The sequence below is a fragment of the Pholcus phalangioides genome, unplaced genomic scaffold, assembly GCF_987345545.1.
Source record: "Pholcus phalangioides strain wild (caught in Gottingen) unplaced genomic scaffold, Ppha-v1.0 ptg000041l_1, whole genome shotgun sequence".
Classification (NCBI taxonomy): Eukaryota; Metazoa; Arthropoda; class Arachnida; order Araneae; family Pholcidae; genus Pholcus; species Pholcus phalangioides.
The window spans coordinates 5,234,064-5,261,416 of record NW_028301627.1 but is presented as its reverse complement, the minus strand read 5'-3'; the positions used below and the strand labels follow the sequence as shown (position 1 = coordinate 5,261,416).

At 38.9% G+C, this 27,353-nt stretch overlaps 2 protein-coding genes across 7 annotated transcripts in view; one reads left to right on the top strand and one right to left on the bottom strand.

Moving 5' to 3' along the window:
* The window catches only part of LOC149065135 (uncharacterized), a 237,526-nt gene extending 223,917 nt beyond the window's left edge, over positions 1–13,609 (top strand). The window contains exons 2-3 of the transcript XR_016195656.1: positions 12,464–12,557; positions 13,299–13,609. The gene's annotated coding sequence lies outside the window, so the exon portion shown is untranslated. The remainder of the gene's footprint in view (positions 1–12,463; positions 12,558–13,298) is intronic.
* On the bottom strand, positions 1,795–27,353 carry LOC149065134 (putative defense protein 2). Of its 6 annotated transcripts, XM_089254343.1 has the most exons (7): positions 27,067–27,353; positions 19,193–19,406; positions 17,277–17,413; positions 15,072–15,236; positions 7,295–7,368; positions 4,934–5,026; positions 1,795–1,942 (listed from the first exon to the last, which is right to left on the bottom strand). In XM_089254343.1, the coding sequence occupies exons 1-3, from the start codon at positions 27,068–27,070 to the stop codon at positions 17,350–17,352; spliced, it is 282 nt and encodes a 93-aa protein (XP_089110469.1). In that variant the 5' UTR covers positions 27,071–27,353; the 3' UTR covers positions 1,795–1,942; positions 4,934–5,026; positions 7,295–7,368; positions 15,072–15,236; positions 17,277–17,349. The 6 variants fall into 6 exon arrangements, with proteins under 6 accessions (XP_089110469.1, XP_089110466.1, XP_089110468.1 ...); XM_089254340.1 differs by having other exon boundaries at positions 1,795–5,026; XM_089254342.1 differs by having other exon boundaries at positions 1,795–5,026; positions 15,180–15,236.

The following is a 27,353-nucleotide window of genomic DNA, read 5'->3' as shown; positions in this document are numbered from 1 at the left end:
GCGCCAAAATGCATGCTTGCCCTGGCTGACCAATACTGTGTCTAATACTGTGAAATAAGATTTTGAATCGGGATAACTGGCGCTTTAAGTCTGATAGGGTGAGTCCCTTGCACCGAGGGCTCATCACAGTGGCATGGCCAATTTATGGGAAAGGCAGACCGGGCTGTAGGGGCTTTAGTTATCGGTCTTATGCTTATAAATATATAAAAATATAAAATTTCTTGAATTTCAACCAAGAAAGCCAGATAAAAATCTTAGTCTGGGGGTCCTTTCAAAAATTAAGTGCCCCCATCCAAGGATGTGGGGTGCTGCAGATTCACTACCATATGTGTGTGTCTTTTAATAAATCGACGTATTTTTCATCAATGGATTCGATAAAATTTCAAGTTTTGCAGCTGCGTAATTTCGGCCATGGGGGACCGGAAGTTGTGCACGCTAGGTTTAACCAAATGTATTATAAAGCAGGGTTCTTCAAAAAATGCACCAGAAGCGATATATGTGTATACATATATTGAGTATAAGTTCTTTGTCCCCCCCCCCAGAAAATATTGAAATGACGGGCCTCCCACCCCCATCAGAAAAAAAATGAAACCCAGCCCTTGAGAAAATATTGCGTACGCCTATATGTAGTAATAAGACAATTTTCAATAAAAGTATCAGCAGAATATCAGAATATTTGCGGTACAAATAGCAATGACATCTCAAGATGATGTGGCTCACCATTCGGGAATCACAGCCCTCCGTCTCACTGTCTTCAATATAATCCCTAACATATCTCGCGGCACTGCCGTACTCAGCGAGAAGAGCAGAGTCGTCCTAAGAGCAATCTTGGGGTCCCCGGAAAAATTGATTTTTTAAGACCTCCCTACCTAACTAGAAATGGTTACACAGTGCCGCAACTAGATGATTGGTCAGTCGGGACAAGCACGCATTTTAGTGCCTCCTTTTAATATTGAAGGAGAGGTTAAAGGGCATGGGAGGAGATGCGTAAGGGGCAATGCCCCCCCCCCTTCCCCAGCGTCAAAGGTGTAGTTGACTGATCTAATGTATATATGAATTGGCATCATCATCTTCGTGCCCCCCCCCCAGCAATAATGACATTGCCCCCCCAGACTTCCAAGTCAATCTCCCCTTATGGTTAAAGGTTGAAATTTGCACCCCTTCTGGTTCAGCGTCCAGGGCACCAGACATGACTGCTTCCCCCTCCTTGCGGCTCCGTGATTGCTTACCAATTTGCATGCTGAATCTCGAACGATATCCCATTATCATGTGGGCCACCTCTGCGTGAGACCCCCAGGCCGTGTCCGGGTGGGCCCATGCGTTAAGACTACACTAGGAAAGAGCGCGATTACTTTTTTTAATGCAGTTAAAAAACGAAAGAAAACCCCTTCCTCTTGTTATTGCCCCATACCCACGTTTCAGCATCTATGGCCATTCCCTGTAGTGAAGATGAGGGTCACAGCATGTAGGAGATCACATATGAAGAGAGACGCGAAGTCTCTGGATGAATGCGAGTCCAAAAATAAAAAGCTGATAGTTTATTTTGGGTGTTTGCTTATGTTCTAACGGAATATTCCCTAACTGCTCCCTTTTCTTTGCACTAATAAAATTTCTATTTCGATATTTTTCAACTTCATGTTAGTTGAAAAACTTTCATGTTTTGATGTGCTTCAATACTCATAAGTTGAAGCTAATATAATCAAAATTATTACTTTGTTGAAAATATTTCTTACACGTGACAATATCCAAGTGTTTCTACGATAATTGTATATGATAGCAGTAACGAGAACGAGCCAACTTTTAAATTTTCGCGTGTTTATTCAAATCAATGGTTACATATATCTGGATGTTTCTTCAGGAAAAAGTCTCTGGAATCCCGTCTATAGGCTCCTACCGATGTCTCCTTAACCAGGGTCTTGAGGCAGAAACAAGTCTTTTGGAACTGCAAGTAAGAAAATAGAATCGGCAGTATCTCGCAAAAAAATATTTGGAAACAGCAGATACGGAGTAACGAAAATTTAATTAGAATTATTAGTTCTGAATTTATTATTATTAGTTTTTAATCATGTAAAGTATCGAAGCTTTTAGCATCTTAAATGATTTTAATGAGGGATTTAGCTCCAAAAATTTGATAGATTTTAGTATTATTTAGTATTATTAGCATCTTAGTTGCTTCATACATAGTTTTTTAGAGTTTGCAAACGATACAAACGAGAGATTTCCCTCCTAAAAATATTTTTAGTTTTTCAGTTTTAAATATTAGTAGTGTGATTATGGCATTTTAACGACAGTTTTAGAACCGTTAAAATAACAATTTGAATTATTTACTTGATATTACTGGTTTTATACGAGGGAAATTATTTTTCTCCGTTGCATCTTATGGCCTATAGTTCTTTTGCTTTTTCTGCACTTTGGCGTCCACACAGATACTGCCAACGCATTCCAAAGGCGAAGTTTTCAGCAACGCTCGCCTACCGCTTGCCAGTGTAATAATGCTTCCAGAAATCTATGTGTGGGAAGCCTGTACAACATGGCCAAGACCCATACATATACAACAACCTCCCCATACCCTGTTTGTAAAGTTTTCTGCAACGTTCGCCTACTCGTTTACCAACAGGGTAGAAGCCGTGCCTTACATGGAAATCTAAACAGTTGAAACCTGCATTACATTAGTGATAGGCTTGAATAATATTATGAATAAATTGTTAGAAATTTAATCGCTCCTCTATGAGAGATTAATCTATGTCAAAAGAAGTTTTTAGTACTTTTGTACTAGTGTTTTCCCAAAGTGGGCAATACCACCCCCCCCCCCCGGGGGGGGCCGATGGTAGTTGCAGGAGTGTGGTAGAAGCTTCGGGTTTAACATAGGATCCTATGGTTTGGTGTGAGTTGGGGGGGTAATGAGCCTTTTTTTTTTCATGAAGACGGAACAAAAATTTTGGTACAATTTAATTTCATATGAATACCCTTTAGTTTTTCGACTTGAGATTTGTAATTTACCGGATAAAAATTTACCATTTATAAGATCAAGCTGTACGTTTTCTCTTTGGGTCATTTCATGTACGTTCTTTACCAATTTTTGTATCGAATTTTTTTGTGTATTTTATCATTAAAAACAATTTTATTGTATTTTAATTCACGTCTACGAATTATGTTGATCAAATTAGAAATACTTTGAATTGATGATCCCGAGGACGAAAGAAATATAATTTTCTGCAATAAGCAAACTTTTATTTTGTACGAAAATGTTGATGTTTTTTCATTTTACAATGTATATTTTTAGTTATTAAAAAAAAATTAATCTCAATTTATAAAGCTGGGAATAGTTCGTAATGCATTTCTTTTATAGATTTTAGATCCAAATATGTTATAGTGTAATTTAAATATGTATCGTTCCGCATTAATGTATTCTGAAAATTAACTAGTATTACTTTTATAGTTAGTTTTTAGTGATGGATCTTATTTTCTGCACTTTAGCGTCCACGCAGATGCTTTCGACGCATTTCAAAGGCAAATTTTTCAGCAACGCTCACCTACTTGTTTGCCATTGCAATGAGACCACAGGGCATCTACGTGTGAGAAACGTACATGGCTGAATATGCATGTACATCTTCCTCATACTCTCTTTGGAAAGCTTTCTGCAACGCTCACTTACTCATTTTACCAACAGGGTAGACGCCGCGCCTTATTGAAAACTGAAACTTTTTTCAAAAATATTTTCTTAAATTTAAGTCTTGTTTCGTTTCGTGTTGAATCGATTATATTCTTTCGTGGCATTTATTTACGAGGAAAAATTTCTTAAAATTTTATCTCTCAAAATATTTATGATTATTTGAAGAAGATTAATTTGCTCTAATTTACAGTTTGTGAGTATTTTGTTCTATAAATTATATTCCTTAGAAGAAGTTACGGATCCTTAAGTTCGCATTAATTATCAAGTTTTATATAAAATTATTTTGTTTCATAAAATTTCTCAGTTATGTGCAATCTGTTGAAAAATAGTTTATAATTTTCTCAATGTTATCTCTAATCTGTATCCAATGAAGGTTATAGAATTTATGAGAAAATCTTGAAGAAAATATTTATTTTTTGGATATTTAAGTCATTAATAATTAAGTAATTTTTAAAGTTATGTTAAGTACGTGTGTGTGATAAATATTTAATGATAAATATATATTAGAAAAAATAATTGAACGTGATTCGTCGTTTTTAAGTTGAAGTATGCGTGATAATTATGGTTTACGCCTATTTATTTCCAATCAGTTGATATCGTTGCCCATTGTTTGTAAATTGCGCACTTTTCTGTTGATTCAGTTTAGTTCCAGATTTGGTTAATGTGTCCGGATTATTTAATTATTTCACTTTTATGTTGAATTTTCAACAAAATTGTCCATGACTATTACTGTATTATAGATTCTTATCCACCATCGGGACTCTTCAGCACTCGTGTGACTTATTTCGGCAATTTTTTTTTATTACTTTTGTCTATAGAGTTTGTATCTTAGCCTACTCGCGCGAACTCGTTAGTATTACAATTCACATTTCTCTTATTGAACGTAATATAATTTGGCAATTTTGGTAAACCTATTGAACTGTCCCTCTTTTTTACTAATTGATATTAATAATCTGATTTAAGAAAAATCAAGTTGACTCAAACCCTGAATCAGTAATTGGTAAATTTATTGGGGGAATATTAGCCTATAGTAGAGTTTCCCGGATTTCTCGTTACATCGCCTCTTTCTTGAGATATTGCTTTCTTTTATCAGCCCAACTCAAACTTACCCACATCCACCCACCTGTCATTCCATTGCCTCCCACAGGACGGCATTTGCCCACTTTTGGAAACACCGATTTATACCTATAATTTTTTTTTAAGTATCGCTACACCATATTATAAATAGTGATAATGTAAATATACATGTATTGAGCTCACCCCGTTTGTAAAATATCCGAGCAAGATGGAGTCTCTTCTTCGATACCATCCCTCAGCGAGGATGTTGCAAAAGAAGACGACAGCAGGGGAAATCTATTGTAATATGATATAACGAATTATCATATATTAAATACATTTTGATCATTCAATGCGATAGAGAATCCAGTTACCCACCCCCCAGTGTTTTCAGAGCCAAAAATAATAAAACTATTTGTTTTTATGTACAGTATATATCCCATATTCCTCCGTATTAGCCGACATGCCGCTAAACAGCGAGGGAGAAGAGCATGCCAGGAATACCCGTATTTTTCGGCATTCCGGGACATTCGAGTAACAGATTTTGTAAAAATTCTTGAAATATTTGGTTCTTAAAATCCATTGAATTGGTTGAATGCTTACCGCGATTCTTACCGAATCTCGATTTTTCCTTTCACCGGCACGCCAGGAACTGACCAATGACCAGTGCTTCTTTTGCCTTTTTTTTTCGTTTGGTAAATTTCTTAATGTTTATTTCTAGCGGAAAATCCAGATTTTCCACGTGCTCTGGAAAAACATAACATAGATTTCATTGGTCCAAGTGCAAAGACAATAGAAGTTACAGCCAACAAAATAACGGCAAAAGAAGAGGCAAGAAAGGCTGGAGTAAATGTAGTGCCAGATCCTGATTAATGCGGGGGGGGGGGGACGCACGGAAAAAACACACTTTGCCAAAGTCCAAACATATTTGGCAAGTTACGCGAGGAATCCCCTACACATCCACCTTCTATCGAGAATCTCTAATACTTCACCGCACACAACCTCATCACCATACAGGAATTTATTACCGATTCAGTTAGGTTTGAAATGAAGGCGCCCCCAGGTTTTTGTAGGTAAATAACTTATTATTATGCCTTCTCGTGGACTGAACCTTCGGACCTCACGCCAAACATCATGGTGGTAGAGGAACAGCTTACGACTGCGCCGCTAGGGACGAGACCCTAATTAGCACCGGGGTGCTGACCCACTATCACCCAGCAGTAGTCAATTACTATTTCCGATTTTATGCTCGTTAGCTTTCGAACGACTCCCTAATTTCTATTATTCTCCCTATTTGTTGATATTACATTAAATTTGCATTCAAGAATTATCATTACGCTTATTTAAATCTGAGTCAAAAATGGCCGTATGGGTGGTCTTCTGATAATAATAGCCATTGACTACTATTGACAGCTATTCGAAAAAGTTCAGAGACCAAATGCCTGCCAAGTTACTTGATAGTGACCGCTGTACTTGTTTCGTACGAAAGCATCTGCTCCAGCTGCAAAGTGCCTACTAATCCATAAATTTCCAAACGTTACTTTTCTGTTCATCTCCCTCCTCCCTCTTCAATTTTTTTTCTCTCTCATCGCCAATCAACTCAAGAGTTGAACCATAATATCCTACACCGAACCTGTAGTTTCTATTGACCCCCCCCCCCCGGACCATTTCATATTTTGCCCACTTTGAGAAACGCTATACTGACGATCCCACTAACGGCCGTATTCACCAACACAGTTTAAACTGCAATTACAGGTGAAAGGATTGAAGATCGAAACGGATTGGTTAAATTGAGGATTTTAACCAATCTGTGTCGATCGCTAATACTTTAACCTGCAATTGTAGTTTAAACTGTGTTGGTGAATACGGCCATAAGGGCGGTATTCACCGACATAGTTTAAACCTGTAGTTACAATTTTTGGATAAGAGATCAACGTAGATTGGTTGAAACCCTGAATTTAACCAATCCGTGTCGATCTCTTATCAAAAAATTGTGACTATAGCTTAAACCATGTCGGTGAATACCGCCCTAAAAGTCTTTCCGTATACATAGTCAAATGCTCCTATCCATTACATGGTGCTAAACATAGGAATTTCCACTGGAGTAAAAAAAAAGCACATTATTAATTGAAAACTAAAACAACTGTATTACTTTATACAAAAATTGCCACGTTTTCAAGACAAATAAATTCAATTGGTGGAATGGTCGACGCGTTTCGGCTCTTCAATGGAGAGCCGTCATCAGGACCTCGTGGTCAGAATTCACACGAATGAGTCGTGGAGGAGTGATGACTCCCCAATTCGCATCCAAAGACCACTCGGACGCAGCAAATGCAAAGGCAAACTCTTCGGACGACCAGACGTAAACATCACCCCTCCACGACTCATTCGCGTGAATTCTGACCTCGAGGTCCTGATGACGGCTCTCCATTGAAGAGCCGAAACGCGTCGACCATTGGACCAATTGAATTTATTTGTCTTGAAAACGTGACAATTTTTGTATAAACTAAAACCAGGCAAAGTTTCTCATTTTTGTGATAACTGTATTACTATTTCAGTACTTACCCGAACCGGAATCCTTAGACACCAGTCGTCGAAGCTCTTCAGCAGGTTACACGGACCTGCCATTCACCTACCAACTGAAAGAAAAACAATAAATAAGTTGGTTTCATCCACATCATATTTGTATAGAGAGATGTTAGAGAATAAAAGAATTTTATCAGTACCTTCACTTAGATCATTGGAAATCGATTATATAATGGGGTTACCATATTTCCGACATTTTCGAGAAGCTGACGTTGTGAGAATTTGAAAGCTATAACCACAATCGCTATCATGTAATAAAATTTTTAAAGTTTACATCAGCTTCCACCCGTTGCTCGCGAGCACTATGACGCTCCTTCGAGCACCAAGAGTATACTTGTTCGACTTAGTGCTCGCAATTATTTTATTTGATCAACGCTTTAATTAAACTCTCTAAAAATTGCATTCAAAGTTTGCAATCACGCAGATTTCAGGCAAGTGTATCAAAGTTTCCATAAGGGGTGCTCTTCGTTTGATGATGGGTATGGGCTGTGTGCTGACGAATCGAGAAAGTTTGTAGACCCCCCCCCCCAGTTTAGAATTTCATCAAAATCACAACAGTGATATGATATTAATTCATATGATATTAATTAAGTTAATTTGCGATCCCAGATTCGGATTCGGACTTGAGACACGAATCCAGTAGTTCTGTTTGCAAGTCTTAAAAAAAGTGTTGACAGTCGATCATTTTACTATAGTGTCAAAGAAAATGGTTTTAAACAGGTATTTTTTTGCATTATTACATCCTAAATCTAGATTTTTTTGATTTAACCAAAGGAAGTGAAATTAATACAAAAACAAAATAATGGAATTTTCAAATCCTGACACGGACGAGAATAAGTTCGTAAAATCTCACGATTAACATTTATTTTGGTTGAAATATCAAACCGTAAGTCTCAAAATATTCACATAAGACTCGACCCCATCGGATTCTGGGTCAAACAGCGACGTCTCTACGGCGCAGCGTCTATAAAGTAAAGTGGGCCCATCGTCCTCTATCTTTTTGAGTATATAGACTTGTTTCCTTAAGTAGGAGATGCACAATCTCCAGCTCGAGGGTCAAGGTTTCATCTAGCCCACGAAGAAAAGTGTTCCCGGTAGAAAAGTATATACACAACACAACAAGATTAAAGCCTAGCATGACCACATTTCCTTCATTAAATACGGGAAATCGGGATCCTTGCGGGACACGGTGGGTAAAATTTAATTCACCAAGAAACGCAGATATTTGACAAATATGTGAGATAAATAGTTTCCATCATTATAACTAACTATAATAGAGTCATAATTATCATAATATAATTCAGAAGTCGTGAAAATAATCTTAATTCTTGATTGAAAACAAGTGGGGGGGGGGAGGGACATTTACATGGTTTAAGTGATGTGGGAATAGTTGAAAAAATAATGATCTGGAACAGCGATTGGCTATAGCGATGACCTTGACGCCACACTTTTACTCATTGATGGTATGAGTCGGCACGTTATAGCTAGGACCACACTTATGTCTAGCCTGGCCAAATAGTGATTCGCAAATATTTGCAGCCAATTTTTGCCTTCCCTGCTGCATGGAAGCGCCAGAGGCATAGGCTGGCTACACGCTGACCCCAATGCTCCTTGGCGAATATTTGTTACTAGAACACTTTCCAAGGATATTAATACGGCAACACGTGCTGTGACTGAAGGCATTCATCGACCAATGTGGGGCCAGGCGGATTAGAATATCGGGAAAGAAGGCGGCTTCTTTGACTTAAAGGGGGGGGGGCTGGAAAATATCCTGGTCGTCATTTGAAGATGATTGCCAATGGTAGACCGTCCAAACTACTAATAAACTCAAATCCTGTTATTACGAACTCCAAGAGACCAGAGAAATCACTTCGTTATAACGAAATTTCGTTATAAAGGAATTCCAGATTTTTCCTTTGTTCCTATGTAAAGTTATTGGGGCGGGATTTAAAAAGTTTTCGTTGAAACGAGATTTTCGCTATAACGGTATTCGTTAAAACGGAAAAATCAACTGTACTAGCGTCGACATCAACCCAGACCCCCATCGCTCAGGTGATTTACTACGTGTTACTCCAGAGGGGGCGGGTTAGATAACACCCGCTTCCCGGCCATTACAAGATCAGCTCGGCTCATATAGCCAGAGCTTCACAAGCGTTTGCTCATGCTGTGCAACGCACAGGGTACTGACACGTGATAGGCTGAACGCGAATGCAGCCTCGGATTATTTCAAGGAGCTCCGACATCGACTACCATTATACTCGTACGACATATAATTCCAGAACGTTTGTCACAAATGGCCACGAAATATTGGATGATATACAAGGGAGATATCAACCTTTAGTATTATGTGCAATAGAACTCATTAAAGTCTCATACATTCAACCAAGTTACGCTGGTAGCATATGATTTACAGCCCGATCCATTAAAACGCAATGGAAGACCATAGCTTACAACCATCTCAAAAAAGAAATTGAAACTAATTTACTTCAATAATTTCTATTCAGACGGTCAACCAAAGGCCTAGAATTATATTCAAGCCCACAGAATCTGAATAGACAATCTCATCCTATAATGCAGACCGCAATACTGAACGAATCGATTAGGCAAGAGAATTGGGAAAATGATATCAACTTACCTAGGAATACTCAAAACATTCCTTTTCCGAACACAACACGCGGCGAAAGAACCGGGTAGAGTCTTCGTACGAAGGAGGTCCGGAGAAACACGTCCTATCCGGCGGGCCGACAATCCGAAACCGAAGAAAAATTGACTGTTGCGCTTTTGAATATTTTTTTACAAGAATGCATTCAATTTAAACAGTCGTGGTAACAGTCAAATGCAAAATATTGTTTCAAATGCATTTTTCTTTTTTTTTTTCTATCCCTCTCGATCCATGAATTGAATACATTTTACGAAATTAATACATTTCTTTGGTAATAACAATGCTGTAGCTACATATAGCTAAACTGGAGATATAAGTGGCATGTACTTCGATTTATTAGATCGAAAACCTTCAACCTGTTGCTCGCATGTACCTAGGCCTCTACTCACTGACATACCCAAGAGCGACCCATACCAGTGCTCGTTTCCAGTCATCGCAAAATATTCGTGATTTCTCGAATTAAATCTATGCATAGAGTACAATATATTTCAAGTATACGTGCGTGTGTGTGAATATCTGTGGCCTTAACGCATCTACGTTGTCAGAGTTGTGCGCGTTTTTTGTTCGTGATGGTGTTTCCACCTGCCTTCCATACTTTGAAGTGAAGATGGTAAATTCTAAATGTTGAACGTCTGAATGTTATCCACGGAGGTAATTTTTCAAAAGGGTGACCTACTCGGGGTACGATTGAAAAATGCTAGCCTACCACTACTCGGTGCCCTACACGTCTCGAAGTTTCAAAGCCGAAGAAAACCACCTTCAGCCGACCACTGTACTACCAACCTGGATTCTCCCTATGAGAGTCCAATGAATGAACGCCAGAACTTTGCCACAGGACTTATCCCGTTGCCGAAATCTCTTCCAGCCCAGCTTCGTGGGTACGATGAGAGTTTAGCATTAGGATCTAAAGCCGGGTTTTCCTAGGAGTAGAATTTCCGCGTCGTGTGCAGCGTGAAAATGCTGATTGGCTAAAACCCCGAAATTCAGGTTTTTTGACCAATCAGCGTTTTCACGCTGCACAGGACGCAAAAATTCTGCTTCTAGGAAAACCCGGCTTAACGACAGCACAACGACGTCTTGCATAAAGTAAAATCTGTTAAATTGGACACCTCCCTATAATAAATGGTTTTGAATGGAATCGACCTCAATCTTATATCACAGAATATCCCCACAATACTGTACATTCAAAACTTAATTTAGCCAGATTTTAATGAGACCATGATACTAACTTCTTAGACAAATTTTAGTTTTCCTGCAATGAAGAGCGAATTGTTGGCTTGGACTACATTTCATTGGTCAGCAACAGAATGAGTTGGTGAGTGAGTAAGTGACTACACATGAGTGACCGAGTAAATGAGTAACATTTTGAGTCATCAAGTGAAAGATTGAGTGAAGACCCCGTATGAGTGATCGAGTGAGTGACCGTGTGACTGACTGTATGAATAACAAAGTGATTGAGTGACGGAGCGAGTGAGTGAGCGGTTGAGTGAGTAATGAGTTGTATGAGTAAAACTCGCTCACTTGCTCGTTCGTTCCCTGCTCACTCTCTTGCTCAATTTGCTCTTTCCTAATTCGCTTGATCAATCACTCACTGGATCACTCGATATTTCTTGTCATTTTGTCGATAGTGAATTTGTCGGTGAAGTTTCCACACATTTTTTACAAAATTTCACTATATTTTTTTCCATTTTTCGTTTTCAAAATCTGTTCCTAGGACTGAATACAAGACATAAAAATGGTCTTTTTACCCTCATTGAGGATTTCGAGAGTGACTGGTTATTCTCTAGACCTCGAAACAAGGGATGTCAGCGAGTTTTGTCTTGATTCTCGGAGCACCGAAGTGCTCGCCCTTTCTTCACCTGACCTCCGCCCACACCGGTGTCAAAAGTAGCAGCAGCAAAAAGGAGTTTTTAAACGACGTGACGTCATCAAGATTTGCAGAGGTATTTAGCTTTGTAACTTTAGACTCATTACTGGCGCTAAAAATGTTTTAACTGCGTTCCAGGACGACTAGAGGCAATGACGTTTAATTAACGCGGCGAATAGAGAGTTATACCCTTCATCCGCACCGAGAAGGTTGACGGTGGCGTTTGGCAAAGGTGGCAACGGGTATTTAAAGCCGACAACCACCTTCACCCATCACTCACTATACACTTCCCGTAAAAAGAGGACCTGGGTCTGGATTCTCCCCTTGTCCTTAGCGAGGTTTTTCTCCTTAAGCCCTCTGTTTGTCCTTAATAAAGGAAAGGAGAAAAAATTCCGTATTCTCCGCTCGCTTTTCCTTAAATAAGGAAAGCTTTACTTCCTTACTCAAGGACAAAGATGGCGCTAGTGGAGGAGTGAGGAGACGCTCTCCTTAAGCTTGAGGACAACTATATTTCGCGTAATGGCGGCGGCGATGCGTGCTCTATTAGAAGATATATTCACATTCAAACAATTGTTTTCGTGTTTTTTGATGCTATTAATGCTTGATATATGCATTTAAGATGATGCAAGGAATTTAGGTTAACGAAAAATACAGTAAGGCGGCTATGTGAGGAGTTGCAGCCGAGATGACAAGACATGCTGTTGAGCGGAAGGGTAAGTTAACGTGATGAAACCGAATATTTTTTATTTTTCGTAATATTTTTAGTCATGACATATCACTCACTTTGCATGTTAATATACATTAAATTAGTCGAAATTTTTGGGAGAAAAATCCTACTGACTGACCTCGTCATAAAATATGTGCTGATCGCAAGATGATCTATGTGTGTGTGTGTAAGAGATATATTCGTAAATAAATTCCCTTCATAAATAGGAATAGCATGTATTATAGTAATATATTATGTTTGGCCTACCGATAATGCCGCATCTTATGTTTGTCTTATTAATGCTCATTTTCGGGCCATCTTAATGACTGGAAACAGTCGAAGGCTCTCTAAACCCTATTATGAAAATGCCAATCGTATATTTTGGATGTAAAAGTTGACATGCAAACGTGATACACACACTCGCTATGTGCAAAAGCGCTTAAAAATTCCTGCATAAAAATGTAATGCATCCTAAAAAAAACTACATCCCTACCAGTCAGACCCCACTATATATTGTTAAAAATTTATTTTTTAATTCAATGCAAAATGAGTGCGAAATTCTATATTTAATTCGCATACTTCCCTTAATTGCTGCAGGTTCTATATGTACCATGATTTTTAATTTTTGCAATGGTTGCATATATAACATAGCTTATTAAGCACTTTATTAATGTATTGCATGAGTAATTAATTTTTATGAGTGAAACTTCAGTTTTAGTGGTATTAATGTTAATATTTTGTACTACAGAGTATGGAGAGTCTGGTGTATTCTAAAGGAAATGACAGGCAGATCTTGTATGATTTTGGCACATTTCTTTAAAGGTAAGTCTAATTTTTCTACATTTTGTTTGAAATTTTTCTGTATCTAACCATTTATAATTTTGTAACATTGAACTTACATAGGAAATAGCATTATAAAGTTAAGTGTAATTTAGTTCTTGAAATAATGTGTATTTTATTTGAGAAGCATGCATTAAGGCGACTGACTATACATGTGAGGTACTTTTTCAAAAACATTATTTTGGATGAAATGCTTGTGTTTTTAATTTGAATGTGGAATAAAACTAAGACATGTTTTTTAACATATGTAAACATAAGAAAATGTTTTTTCATTAATATTTTGAAAAATATATATATGTTGCCTGGAGTAATTATACATCTAAAATTAGTACAATTTCAGTATTTAAGCCCTTTGGTAAATGCTGCAATTTAGCAACTTTTATAAATTTTGAATTCTCGTCATTTATTGATCATAACCATCCTGATGCTAATTGAAATCATAATTAGTTAATTAATTAGTCATTGAAATTCGTGAAAATTAGTAAAATTGTGAATATTCTGATTTTTTATAAATTTTTAAATCTTAACATTCATTAATCACAGTGATCCTGATGCTAATTAAAATTATAATTAACTAATTACTCATTCAAGCTCGTGAAAATTAGTAATGCGATTTATATCCAACTTTCATAAGTTCCAAAGTTTGTCATTTATTAATCCCATCGTTCCTGATGCAATTACGATCCTAATTATTTAACTAATTAGTCATTCAAATTCGTTAAAATTAGTAAAATTGAGATTTTTCTAATTTTCATAAATTTGAGAGATTGTCATTAATCAATCACAACGATCCTGATGCTAATTAAATATCCTAGGGCTCCCGGTTGAGAACTAATGGTCTAGATGATATTTTGATTTCAAGTCCTATGTCGAGCCGCTCAAAAATCAATCATGAATGCAAGAAAAAATAAAAAATTGGCATTAAAAATGTCCATTTCTTTTAAGTAAGTTATTTCCCAGTTGTCTTCTGAAATCGCGAAAAAAACTCACAATTATTAAATTGATTTTCCTTATAATTTTCACTATTTTTTGGTCTTTTATTCTCCCTAATTTGTTCTAAGTCTCCCACCACTGGTTTTCGAGAATGGAACCTCTTGTATCTTGTTTTAATCATTGAATTTCAGAACTTCACCTTCTTTTCTCTCTTCCTGCTACTGGTGGCTAATTCAAGGGAATTGGTGAATTCATGACATCGGTGCTATTATTTTTTCTGAATTTTTTAATTGTACAATACTGGCAACTTCAAAGGGAGAAAATATTATCGTAAACTCAGAAAAATCTCTCTCATTAACATTTCAAAAAATATCCGCATGTTGTTGTATATTATCTCGTTTTCTAAATAAATTTCCAAAATTTCCAGATACCAATCAAAAACTATATTCATGCTACATTATATTTCAATTATGTGATGCATAAGCTTATTTTTGCCACGACAATCTCAATAATTCATATATGTCATGTCATATATTATTGACCTCCTCCCTATAACATACACGTCGGTTATTACATACACTTCTCGAATCACCTAGGGCTATGTTATAACCGAACTCACTGTATTTCATCTAACACAACGCCAAAGGGGGGAAAAAAGTGATGCTTGTGGTTTCTTTTTCAAGCACGCTGAAAAGTACACAAGTACTGAGCAAAATTACGACTTTTCAATTCAAAAAGTGTAAATTACCTAGATTTCGCGAAAAAGTAGTAAAAAAAAGTCCGAAAATGCTGCCACGTTGACGAACACTGAAATTCTTTCTCCACATTCCCCATAAAAGCTTGAAGTGACACCTACTTGAATGTATTCCCTGATCACAGGATCACGTAAAAGAATGGGACCTCCTGAATCCCCCTGAAAAATAAATGGAATTTTTTTTTAATTTTCTTTAAAGACAATGGATAAAAAGTGATACTCGAACAATATTAAGGGAACTATTCAAAAACAACTGTATAATCATTGTCGCTTACAATAATTAATAATGTAATTAGGATGCGCTTCAAATAAAAAAAGCATCACGTAACATCATCAAAGCAATTATTCGCATGTCTTGTAACGAGATATTTGTAGGTAAAAAACGATTGAGAAGGAAAGGTAAGTTGAGAATTAGAGAAAGCTTTTACAAGCGATCGAAACCGAATCATGGAGTGCAGTGAGAAAATACGTCATAAATTGATCGAACGGCATTCTGCGTACCTTTTGTAATGTTTGCCACAGTCAACCCATTCAGTGCCCGAGTGGCACCGTGGTAAGATGCTCGTCTGCCACTGCAAAGGTTACAATCAAGGTCCATAGGTTCGAATCCGGGCATAGAACGTTACAAGGAAGTTCGTTACCTGGGGCGCCCATCGATGGATGGAACCTTCATTTCCCCCAACTCCTATGGTTGAAAATTGCCGTACGACGATATGTGACCGGAGTTGGTGTGCGGTAAAGTAGTCAATCTGTTATTTGTCTTTGTCAATGTTTTTGCTCCGAAAAGATCTTAATGTAACCCATTTATGCAAAAATTGGCTTGGATTGGATGAAAATTGTGAGTTTTTTTCGAGATGTAAGACGCAGACAACTCGGAAATAACTTACGTAAAAGGGATGGACATTTTTAGTGACAATTTTATTTTTTCTTGCATTCATGATTGATTTTTGAGCGTCACGACATAGGACTTGAAATCAAAATATCATCTAGACCAATGATATTTAATTAATAAAGAGCTTAATTAATGAAAAACTTAATGAAAAACTTAATGAAAAACTTAATGAAAAACTTAATGAAAACTTAATGAAAAGCTTAATGAATGCTTAATTAATGAAGAGTCTAATGAAGGCTTTATTAATGAAGAACTTTATTAAGGAATGCTTAATTAGAGAAGAGTTTAATGAAGGCTTAATTAATGTAGAGCTTAACTCTATAAAAACCAGTCCGGCCGGAGACGGCTCTACATGCAAACAGCCAAACCGCTCGTAGCCGCCCGAGATGGGGGGTATGGGTATATAAGACCTTTTTGTGAAAGGGCAGGGAGTGTGCAAGCGTGTATGCTTGCACGCATTACCAAGTATATTGTCCCCATCATAGCCCCCACAAGGGGGGGGGGCTGACAGGGCTCTAGCCCCGGGGCACGGGACAAATACTGTCAATTTTTTTGTTTTTCATGCTATAAATTCACTATTGAAAGGCCCGTGAAAAGTCTGGCTTGGGGGACCACCAAAGATCCCAGCCTAAGGACCCTGCCCCAGGATGTGGGAGTCATGACCCACATGTACCAGTATTATCTCAATACAATTTTTAACAAAATACGTTTTGAAAACTTTATTCTTATAAATATAAACTTTATTCGCATAGAATAAGAATTTCGATACTTTTTTCTATTATCAAATAACTATATAGGCTATGTCCCATAAACATGAAACGAACGAAGATTTCTAGGATATACTTTTCAAAATATTTTCCAATTGATTTAAAAATAACAAAAACACAAAAATTCTTTTGTCAGTTTTTGTCAAACAGCAGTAGAATTTTTCTTATATAAACTCGAACACTTCGCGGTAGTTAAAAAGAAATGGTAATTTTTTTCATAAACTAACTTAAAAAGCCTCAGCTACACCATAAGCACCCGCAGAACGCTCTGGTCATAGAAACATGCCGTGCTACAGTATTTTATGTACTATTGAAATTCTTTCCGCAGCCTGTTTTCAATGACCCTAAGGTGCAGCCGAAACTCTACAAACCTTATGGAGAAAACGAAGTATATAAAACGAATTCATATACATATATATATATATATATAGAATCTATAAACGCGTGTTAAATATTATTAAAAAACTAAAATTTAATTCAATAATTGATTTTACAGTAACAATGATTGCGTAGCTCTATGAATGCTTTCTGTAAACGCACATATTTTCGGCAACTTAGGATGTTATTATCATCCACACATATTTTTCGTGGTTGGATTCATTTCCAGAAAATGTTAACTGCTGAGTTCAGCTGACAGTCCATGGTAAAATGTGTTGAAGTCTTTCACAATTGTAGCTCTGTGAGAAGAGGAAAAAAATCAGAAGTAGTAAACATTTATGTGTTAAGAAATACTCGTGTATGTACAAGTATATACAGAGTGATTCCATAATTCCTCTTGCCGCATTTTACTGGTGAGCCGTTAATCTTAGAGGCATACTTCCAATTGCAAAAGGTATCCAAATAACGTGTAGAACTCGTGTACGTCATTCATATTGCAAAAGGGCTCTATATATAGTTATTAAACATAAAATTAACTTTTTATACGGACACCCTGTCCTTAGAAACCTAATCAGAAAATTATTGCTGCTGTCTCTCTTGAAGCCAACAAAATATTTCCGTTTCTAAGAGCAATATTAACTGGAATATTTGATTTCAAAAATCGAAGACAATTGGGAAAAGAATAGTATAAAAGAGGGAAAGAAGCATCGCCCATTAGTCTATGCTGTTCTTGCCTACTTTTTGTCCAATTTTTGAATCCAAATATCGCAGTGAATATCGCACTTATAAATGTTGAATTTTTTTTGTTAACGTCAGGGGAGACAGGGCAACAACGTTCTGATTGGGTTCTTGAGCACAGGTGTCCATATAAAAAGTAAAAATTTCGATTCATATAACCATAGATTCATCCCTTGCCACGCGAATGACATATACCAGTACTACACGTTATTTGGATACTTTTTCTAATTGAAAGCATGCCTCTAGGGTCAATGGTTCACCAGTAAAATGCGACAAGGAGAATTATGGAATCACCCTGTATACATATTATATACTTTTTATATATTAGAAAAAGAGGAGGTGAGTTCTCATCAGTGAAATTTAAACATGACAACAATTATACACAATATAATGGCATGTATCTACTACTCTTTAATAAAGAAAATTTACATCCGTATGATTTAGATCTAACTTGTTGAAAAAACTGCCTGGCAATAACATATTATTTGCAAATTGCGTTCAAGATTATTAATACTGCAAAAATTTGAAAAACGGAAGAGAATAAATTTGATCGTAACAATTTTATCCTATTCCAGACGCATTAAAATGAAATCAGAACAAAAATTGTGTCCGAAATTATGACAAAATACTCTGCAAATTGTGATTAGACTGATTATGGATTCTTCATATAAAGATGATGCTCCAATGAAAATATGTTTTATATGCTACAGGCATTTTTTTTAATTATGATATGTGATCTGTGACTTATGATGTATTGATCTGTGGTCATTTGATCATTTTTGTCGCACCACGGTCATTTTGTGCACACGAGGGCTAATTAGACCGGGAACTACAATTTATTGCCGATTCCGAACGGCAGGGTGTTTTTTTATACTCATCGAGAGGTTGGTGCGTTAACCCCTCGATGGGGGACTCCCTGCGGTAGCAATTTTTTGCTGCGGTCAAGTCACCGTTTTTTGTTGTACCCGTGTGTCAGGAAAGTTCTGACAAGGACGAACCGGGTATTGATCTGTGATCATATTTGGCACGAAGAACTTCATGATCATATAGGGCATTCTATTTTAGTCATTGATGACAACGACCAATGCGTTCTATGTTATTAGCCAATTTTGGTGGTAATTAATTTTGAACGATTTCATGTATATGTTATTTTACCTTTTTCACGAATAAAACGTAAAATTTCGAAAATTGAAATTTGTAATTATCCGGACAAACATATATATAGATGAAATGAAATCGGAACGAAAATTGTGTCTAAAATTATAACAAAGTACTCTGCAAATTCTGACTAGACTCATCCTGACAAAAATATATATAGATGACTACTAAAAAAAATTTACCTGAACTTAACGTTTCCTGAACTTCGTGGTGCGCCTACCCATACAATTGTTGCTGATGGCTTGTCCTGGTTGTGACTATGCGTCACCATGTTACATTCTAGAATTTTCTTATCAGCTCCATCTAAAAATTCTCCAATTGTTTCATTCGTTCTAGGATCATACGCCCGTACCATAAAACCCTTGAAAGTGGTTTCAGAAGGTGATTGGATGTGAACTGAAATGTAGAAAAGTGAAGCTAGAGTTTGAATGAATCTCGTAGAAAGTTTCCAAATTAGTATGGATTTTAGTTCCAAAACTCGTTTAATTAAAAGTGACGAGCATTCAGAGCACGGAATTGCTTTAATTTAATGAAATAGCATCATTCGCGCATTTCGGTCATGGGGGAAAACATCCGGTTCTGTAATGAATACTCGTAGAAACTCTTTTAGATGCTATTAGAGTTTCGTTCAACGACTTGTGATTCGCTTTTGTATAAACCAGAAACTAGATATTTTGATGTGTCCGCAGTTAACAGTCATCAGTTTTGACAATGGAATAAAGTATTATAAAAAGAATAAAAAACGCATAAAAATGAGAATTATGTTTTTTCCAATAACAGAAACTAACAAATAAGTATTATCATCGGAAGTTGGTGCTATTTGGCTTTTTAATTCTTCATACAAATGAATACAAATACAAAGGCCCCAACAGGCAAAATGCTCAACGAGGTGGCTGAAAAAAAAGATGCCCAAAAAAAAAATATGGATGTCAAATGTATCTAAAATACAGGAACTCAAAAATAATGGCAATCATCAAATTATGCTATTGGTTCAAATGTCAGCTGATACATGGCAAGTTTACAGCCGTTCGGAATCGGTTTTGAGCTATATATATATATATATATATATATATATATATATATATATATATATATATATATATATATATATATATATATATATATATATATATATATATATATATATATATATATATATATATATATATATATATATATATATATATATATATATATATATATATATATATATATATATATATATATATATATATATATATATATATATATATATATATATATATATATATATATATATATATATGTTTTGTTGTAATTATCTATTTTACGGGTAAAATAATTTGAGTGCGAGGAAAAAAGGAACTATATTGATGTTAGGAAGTACCGATTTTTTTTTGATCTGGAGTTAGCTCTACGGAGAAATACAGAAATGTTGAATATACAGCTTCGAATTGTAATGATGCTGATTAAACCTATCAATTGATGAAGTTGGTATAATGTTTCAATATATATCTAGATGGGATTTTGAGTTTGCAGCATCGCATTAGTTTTAAAACTGAGATATTTTTGGGTTGAGCTTTTATCAAGAACCTAATAATGTCTTACGTAAACGTGATTTTTAGGAAAGATTGAAATAATTATACTTCGAAACATTATAAAAATATATGTAAATAAACGTAAGAACCAACTTCATATACATGAGTGGATATGACTTGGCAAAGTTTCATCAAATTCACACATTTCTACTCTTTCAAAAGCTCTTTGTACTTCATACGTAAAAGATTTGAACTTTCAATGTAGGCAGAGATAGACTTGGAAGTCTGGGGGGGGGGGGCGGCACGATGATGATGATGTCAATTCATATATGCATATATACATTAGATCAGTCGACTTCACCTTTGACGCTGGGGGGGGGGGGGCAATGCCCGCTCCCACGCACCCCCCCCCCCCCCGTATCTCTGCCCATTACCTCCAAGCCTAGCGTATTCAACGATTGCATAAGATTTTTGGATTTTCTCATTTATTAGATTTTTGTAAGATTTCCACAAAAGTTCATCTTTACTCATATGAACTCATGTTTGCAGATCATTTTGAATATTTTTGTTGTTTGCATTTCCTGCCGATCTCTACTATATGGAAAATACTTTTTTTTTCGATGTATTTAAATATTTTTCATGACCATAACACTCACCAACAACTGACATTGACATTGATATAACGTGTCGGTTGGGGTCCCGGAAGCCACTGTGGTAGTGGTCCATACCCCCTTCATCATTTCGCCGCCATCTGTGTAGCGGTTAAAGCGAGTAGCCATAGCGTTGTTACAGATTAATTATATATAAAGTTGTTCTCCTTGTGAGAACTGGCGCCCCCTAGTGGAGGATTACAACGTTCAGAATGTTAGTTTCATCTTACAGTGTGGACAGTGTGGACTAATATAGCAGTGGTTGTTTGCCATGATCGTTGGTTTTTTGCCTGATTCCGTCGCCCTTAGCTAGGGGTGGGGGGGGGGGTAATTTTCCCGAGTCGTGACCTTCCTAAGGAAAAATAAAAACGGGTGCTTCCAAGGGCCCAGGTGTTATACACCTGTTTGATCTTGTTCATTTGCAGTCATTTATTTGAGTTCGTTTATATCTACGTTTTATTTACAACATTATTCCCACCACCAGGGTATATATATGTTACATCAATGGATACGAGAAAAATTCAAATTCAAATTCAATGTTTCGATAGAAATTTATTGCGAGTATCTACAAATTATTTACTATATAATTCCCGTCACCAATAGTTTTATATATATATTTACATTATTTATAATCTATGTACACCGACTTACGTCGGGGGGATCTAGCAGGGGGGGGGGGGAGAGAAGAGTTCTCCTCTGCTCTCTTTCCTTCCCATTCAATAGTACAGAGGCCATTCCTAATCTCGCCCAGTGGGTGGGAGACGGGGAAGGGGGACCCTGTTATCAGTTGTTCCTTAACACTTCTCCTTTTGTGTGTCTTCTATTGCTCCTATTGTTTGGTGCCGCGCTGCTCCTATTGTTGGGGTGCGATTTGCTCCTATTGAAGCGTAATTGAGCCTCGCTCCTTATCTAATGCTCTTCTTTACCCCTCTCTTCTCAGAGTTGTGAGTTTTCTTTCCTCTCCTCCTGTGCAATCGTAGAGTTGGTGAGGGGGGGGAGAGGTAGTTTCGTTTTCGGGTGCGAAGCAGAGTTCGGTTTCTGGATCTCTTGTTTACAGACCCGGAAGTTCGGGCCTTGTCATGTTCAGGATATTCTTGGGCCGTCTCCTGACCAGAAATTCTGCACTGTCGTAGTTAGAGATCTGTGCTAAATGCCAGTGCTCGGAGTTTTCTAGCGAGTCGAAGAATTTTGTAGCCAGTCTTTGGTTGTAATCGAAAATGGTTTCAAGTTTAATATCGTCCCTGATGTTCCGATTCCTGACATACCAGGGGGCCTTTAATGCTTTACGGATAAATTTGTTTTGTTCCCGTTCGATTTTTATGATGATAGAATCCCGGTTATAAAACCAACATATGGATCCGTAGGTCATTACTGGTCGGATGACCATTTTATAAAGTATGATCTTGTTCTTAGTCGATAGAGCAATTTTGTGACGGATGATCTTGTTCATGTCACTAATCGTACGAGTGGCCCTTCTGACCGCTTCGTTGCAGTGGTGCGTGAATCTGAGGTTTTTGTCGAGGACAATTCCAAGGTATTTGGCCCTTGAGGACGGTTCAATTTGAGTGCCGCTGACGGTTAAAACTGCGCCCTGTGGCAAGTTTTCGGGGCGTACTCCTGTGATCCAGAGGAAAATCGTTTTTGATGCATTCAGCTTGGCCCTGCTGTTAATGCACCATCTTTCTATCTCTCTCGTCGTCTCCTGAAGGGCTTCCAATGCCTTCAATGGGTTCCAGTGGCACTGGGCGACCGCGCTGTCATCAGCGTAAAGAGCCGTGAGTCCTGTGGGACTCACGGGGAAGTCGTTCATATGATAATTGTGAAGTGCCGGTCCGAGAACGCTTCCTTGGGCAATTGATGCCCTTAATGGTCGCTCGGACGAGTAAGTTTCATTAATTTGGACTTTGAAGGTTCTTCCTTCAAGATAATTTTTTGTGAAATTAATTAAGCTGCGGGGTAAATCCATACCAATCAGCTTGTGCAATAGCCCGTTATGCCAGACCTTGTCGAAACTTTTTGATAAATCGAACATGGCTATTGCAGCGGTTTTACGATGCATTCGGACCCATTGAAGGTATTCGATGACCCTCAGGAGCTGAGTCGTGGTTGAGTGCCCACTCCTAAAGCCATGCTGTTCTGGGATGATGATATTTCGATCCTCGTTGAATTTGTGGTATCTTTTAATTATTATACGTTCGAACACTTTGCTCAGGCAACTGAGCAAAGATATCGGGCGCCAGTTGGAGGCGAAGACCAGGTCCTGCCCAGCTTTGGGGATCAGTCTGATTACGGCAAATTTCCAGGCCGTTGGGTAGTATTGGTGTCGTAACATTTCGTTAAAAAGTCTCGTAAGGATGTATACGAAATTTGGCGGAAGCTCCTTTATTGCACGGTTAGTGATCGTGTCGTAGCCTGGCGCCTTCTTGGTTTTCAGACCTTTGATTATTTTCTTTACCTCTTCTTCATCTGTTGGGTACAGCGCTGTGCCATACTCGAAATTGGCTGAGGCAAAGTATCTTTCGACGCTTCTGTTGATTTTAAGTACCCTTTGAATAGGGGTATTGTCGTTCGGGCTGAATTGGTCCTCAAGGGAGTCCGCAAATACCTCGGCCCTGTCCTCGTCAGAGACCACCAGACCGTTGGGGCCGTGTATTGCTCTCATTGATTCGGCCTTTGGCTTACAAATTTTATACACTTTGAAGAAAGAGCCGTCTTCACAGTTGGCTTCTTCAATGAAGTTACGGTACCGTTCTTGTACAAAGTTGCGTATTTCCTTAGTCACTTCTTTTTTCAGTTTCGTATAGTCCCTGTAGTTTTGACGTGTTCGGGCATTTTGCCAAGTTCTACGCTTTCTGTTCTTTTCTTTGATCATATGTTTCAGCCAGTGAGGCAGAGCCAGAGGGTCTCCGACTCGGGAGGGGATCTGCGATGCGTTATCAACGGCATTTTTTATGGCTACTGTAATGTTGTCCACAGCTGTGTCAAGTTCTTGGGGGGTTCGGAACCAGCAGTCTGGCCCGGGGAGGAGCGCAAGTTGGCGCTTATATACCTCCCAGTTTGTGCGTTTCTTCGGTTTGTGGCCGTCGGGCAAAAGAAAGTCGATCTCCATGATGATCGGGATATGATCCGAGGACAGAATATCCTTAACCTCGATCGACATTGCTACGTTAAGGTTTTTCGTGAGGGCAATGTCGAGTGTATCAGAATACATTCTATGATTATCCGGGTGGTAAGTGTGGGCGACTGTGCCAAAGGGGCGGATATTTTTGCTTTTGCAGTATCTTTCCAGAATCTTGCCGTGTTTGTTATAACCTCTACTATTCCAAAACTTCGACTTACAATTATAGTCACCCGCTAAGATGGCTGGGTGTCTACAGTTGAAGAAGGTATCGAGGGGGACAAAGTCCAAACTATTTTGCGGGGGTTTATATACTGCTCCGAGTCTGATCACTTTGCGGTCTTTGCAGTGGATGTCCACGGCAAGGGTTTCAATGTGGTTGGAGTCCGGGAGATCGACGACAGTGTAGGCCAAATGCCGTTTGATAATTATTGCGACCCCTCCCCCGTGACCGGAGATTCTATCCTTTCGGATAATATCACAGTTCGCTACTCTGATTGTGTCGTGGGGGCGAAGCCAAGTCTCGTTAACTAATAAGACGTCGATGTTCAATTGCTCTATCGACTCTCGAACCTCGACCATGTCGCTTTTTATACTACGGGCGTTCCACGCCATTATCGTGAGGTTTTTAAGATTTTGTACATTCCTACTGGCCATTAAATAGAATTTTTTGGATCTCGACTAAGAATATGTTGAAGAAAATATTAATTTTTTCCTCTTTTGACTTCGCAAGTGCGATCTTTAGAAGACAGTTTGAGACTGTGGTCATTAGGGACCCGATGGGGAAATCGTCAGTTTTATCCGATGTGGCGCTGGCGTCGTTTTGTTTGTCGACACTGGCCTTGTCGCTAGGAGCGGTTACTATGGTAACTTCGATTTCTTTTTCCCTTCTGACAGCAGGAGGGGGAGGTCTCTTATCTGCTCCGGTGACTTGGGCAGTTGTTGCTGGTTGCCAGGCAACCGTTCTGGCGGAGCGCGCCGGGAGGGGAGGAGGCGAAGAGGAAGAAGAAGAGGGGAGGGGAGAAGCTATTGTTTGGTGCTGCTCGCACTCTATTGTCTCCTTATCGCTGTTTCTCTCTCTCTCCTTCATTCTCTCTCCTCTCTCCCTCGCGGGGGCTCGGTTCTTTTTTCCCAACTGTTTCGCGCCAAGGGTTGCTCCCTCTGGGTTTCTTGGCGCTGTTTCTCGTGGCTCGTTGGGCTCGTTAGGATCTCGTGGAAAGTTATTGCTTTCCTTTCTCCCCTTGCCCCTGTTGTTCTTGGGGAACTGCTTGCAGCCCCTATAGGAGGCGGGGTGGGGGCCGAGACAGTTTACGCATTGCACGTTGCTCGCCCCCTTTTCTTTGTCACATTCCGAGGAGTGATGCTCCCCGATACAACGGACGCATCGCGCCAAATTCCAGCAATTTTTGGCGACATGGCGCCATTTCTGGCAGGCGTGACATTGTACTACGCCCTGCCGTTTCCTGTAGGGCTCTATCTTTGCCTTAAGGAAATTCAAGTTGTCCAACTGGAAGATTTCCTTGCTTTTGGTGTTTTTTGGCAGCTCGACCAGCCAGATTGGCAAGAGAATTTGTTCCCTGTTGGGGTATCTGCCTCTGTAGCTTTTCAACTGGGAGACTGCGTTGGGGGCGAAGCCTAATTCGGCGAGGGCTTCTTCTACCTCTTCTTTTTTCGCCTCCCGTTCGAGACCCTTAATCACAATTTTAATAACCCTATCCGATGGCAGGGTGTATGTACTGAATCGGATCCCGGCAGTTTCGAAGGCCTTCGTTGCCGCCCTGTGGTCCTTTTCACTACGCAAGTTCAGGATCAGTTCTTTGCCTGCTGTCCTGCCCGTGTACGGGGCTTCGCAAATCCCCTTCAAGATTTCGTTAATTTGCCGCCAGTTACCGTATTTAGTAATATGTAGGGGCGGTATTTTTCCCTTGGACCTCCTGACCTCCTGCCACTCATTGGGGTTATCAGGGTCCGGGTCGTCTGTCTGTGTATCCGGGTGGGCGTTGTCGCCCTCGCTCGCTGCGCTGACTTTGTTTATACCCGCGCTCCCGGGGGCGTCGTCTGCGCATGCGCTGGTTGTTGCGCTCACGTTCGTAGCGCCATCTCTCGGGCCCGAGATCGTCTGGGCGGTTTCCGTAAGGGTACTCTTCGGTTTTCCCTTCTGCGTCGGGTCACCCCTTTCTATCACGATTTTTTCGCTGATAATTTCTACCGTTTTAGGTTTATCTTTCCCTTCCCCTTTCTTGGGATTCTTCTTTGTGGGCTTTGCCCGGGTCTTGGCTGGGTCCTTACCCTTGTCTTCTTTTCTAAACTTACCACATTTGGTAAAATCGTCTTCGACCATAACTCTAAGGGCCCCGATCAATTCGATCTGGCTGGCCCCCAGGTCGTTGTCGGTCGTGCATCCCTCGACAACGATCATCAATTCTAGAACTTTCCTAAACAGGACGTCCAGGCCGCATGGGACACTATCCTCTTTTATGAGCTCGACGGCTCTGCTCAAATTGGGGCAGTACGTCTTGACTATGTCGAGTACGTCTGCTGTTGCATTCTCGAGGTCATCAATCTGTTCCTCGGGGGACTTGGCGAAGTGCTCATCGAGCACGTACTTTATCGCGTTCCATCTGTCCACACTGTCCTCATGAATAATATTTGTATGCACGTAGCATTCTCGAACTCTTACGGGAGCCATGGCTAATCGCGACATATATATTTATACAATTCTACACAGATCGCGGAGCAATAATGAAGCGGGTATTCTTAAGAGGACTTACCCATTGCCGCTGAAGCACACCAGACACTAGTTATGGCGACCAAGCGACAACACGCGAGTTAATGGGGGTAAAACCTTTTAGAAAATGCCCTTAGATGATCAATATTACGACTCCGTCGTCCGTTTATTAGTGCTGCAATCCTCAGTACTAACCTGCACTAGGCAAGGCTAGGGGCGAGTAGCACTGTACTGCGCCCGGTGGATGAGCGCATTCACCAGAGCACGCTGTCACGCTGTCGAAAAAGGCTTAGCTCGTCCACGTTGTCAAATAGGCTTAGTCAGCTTTTA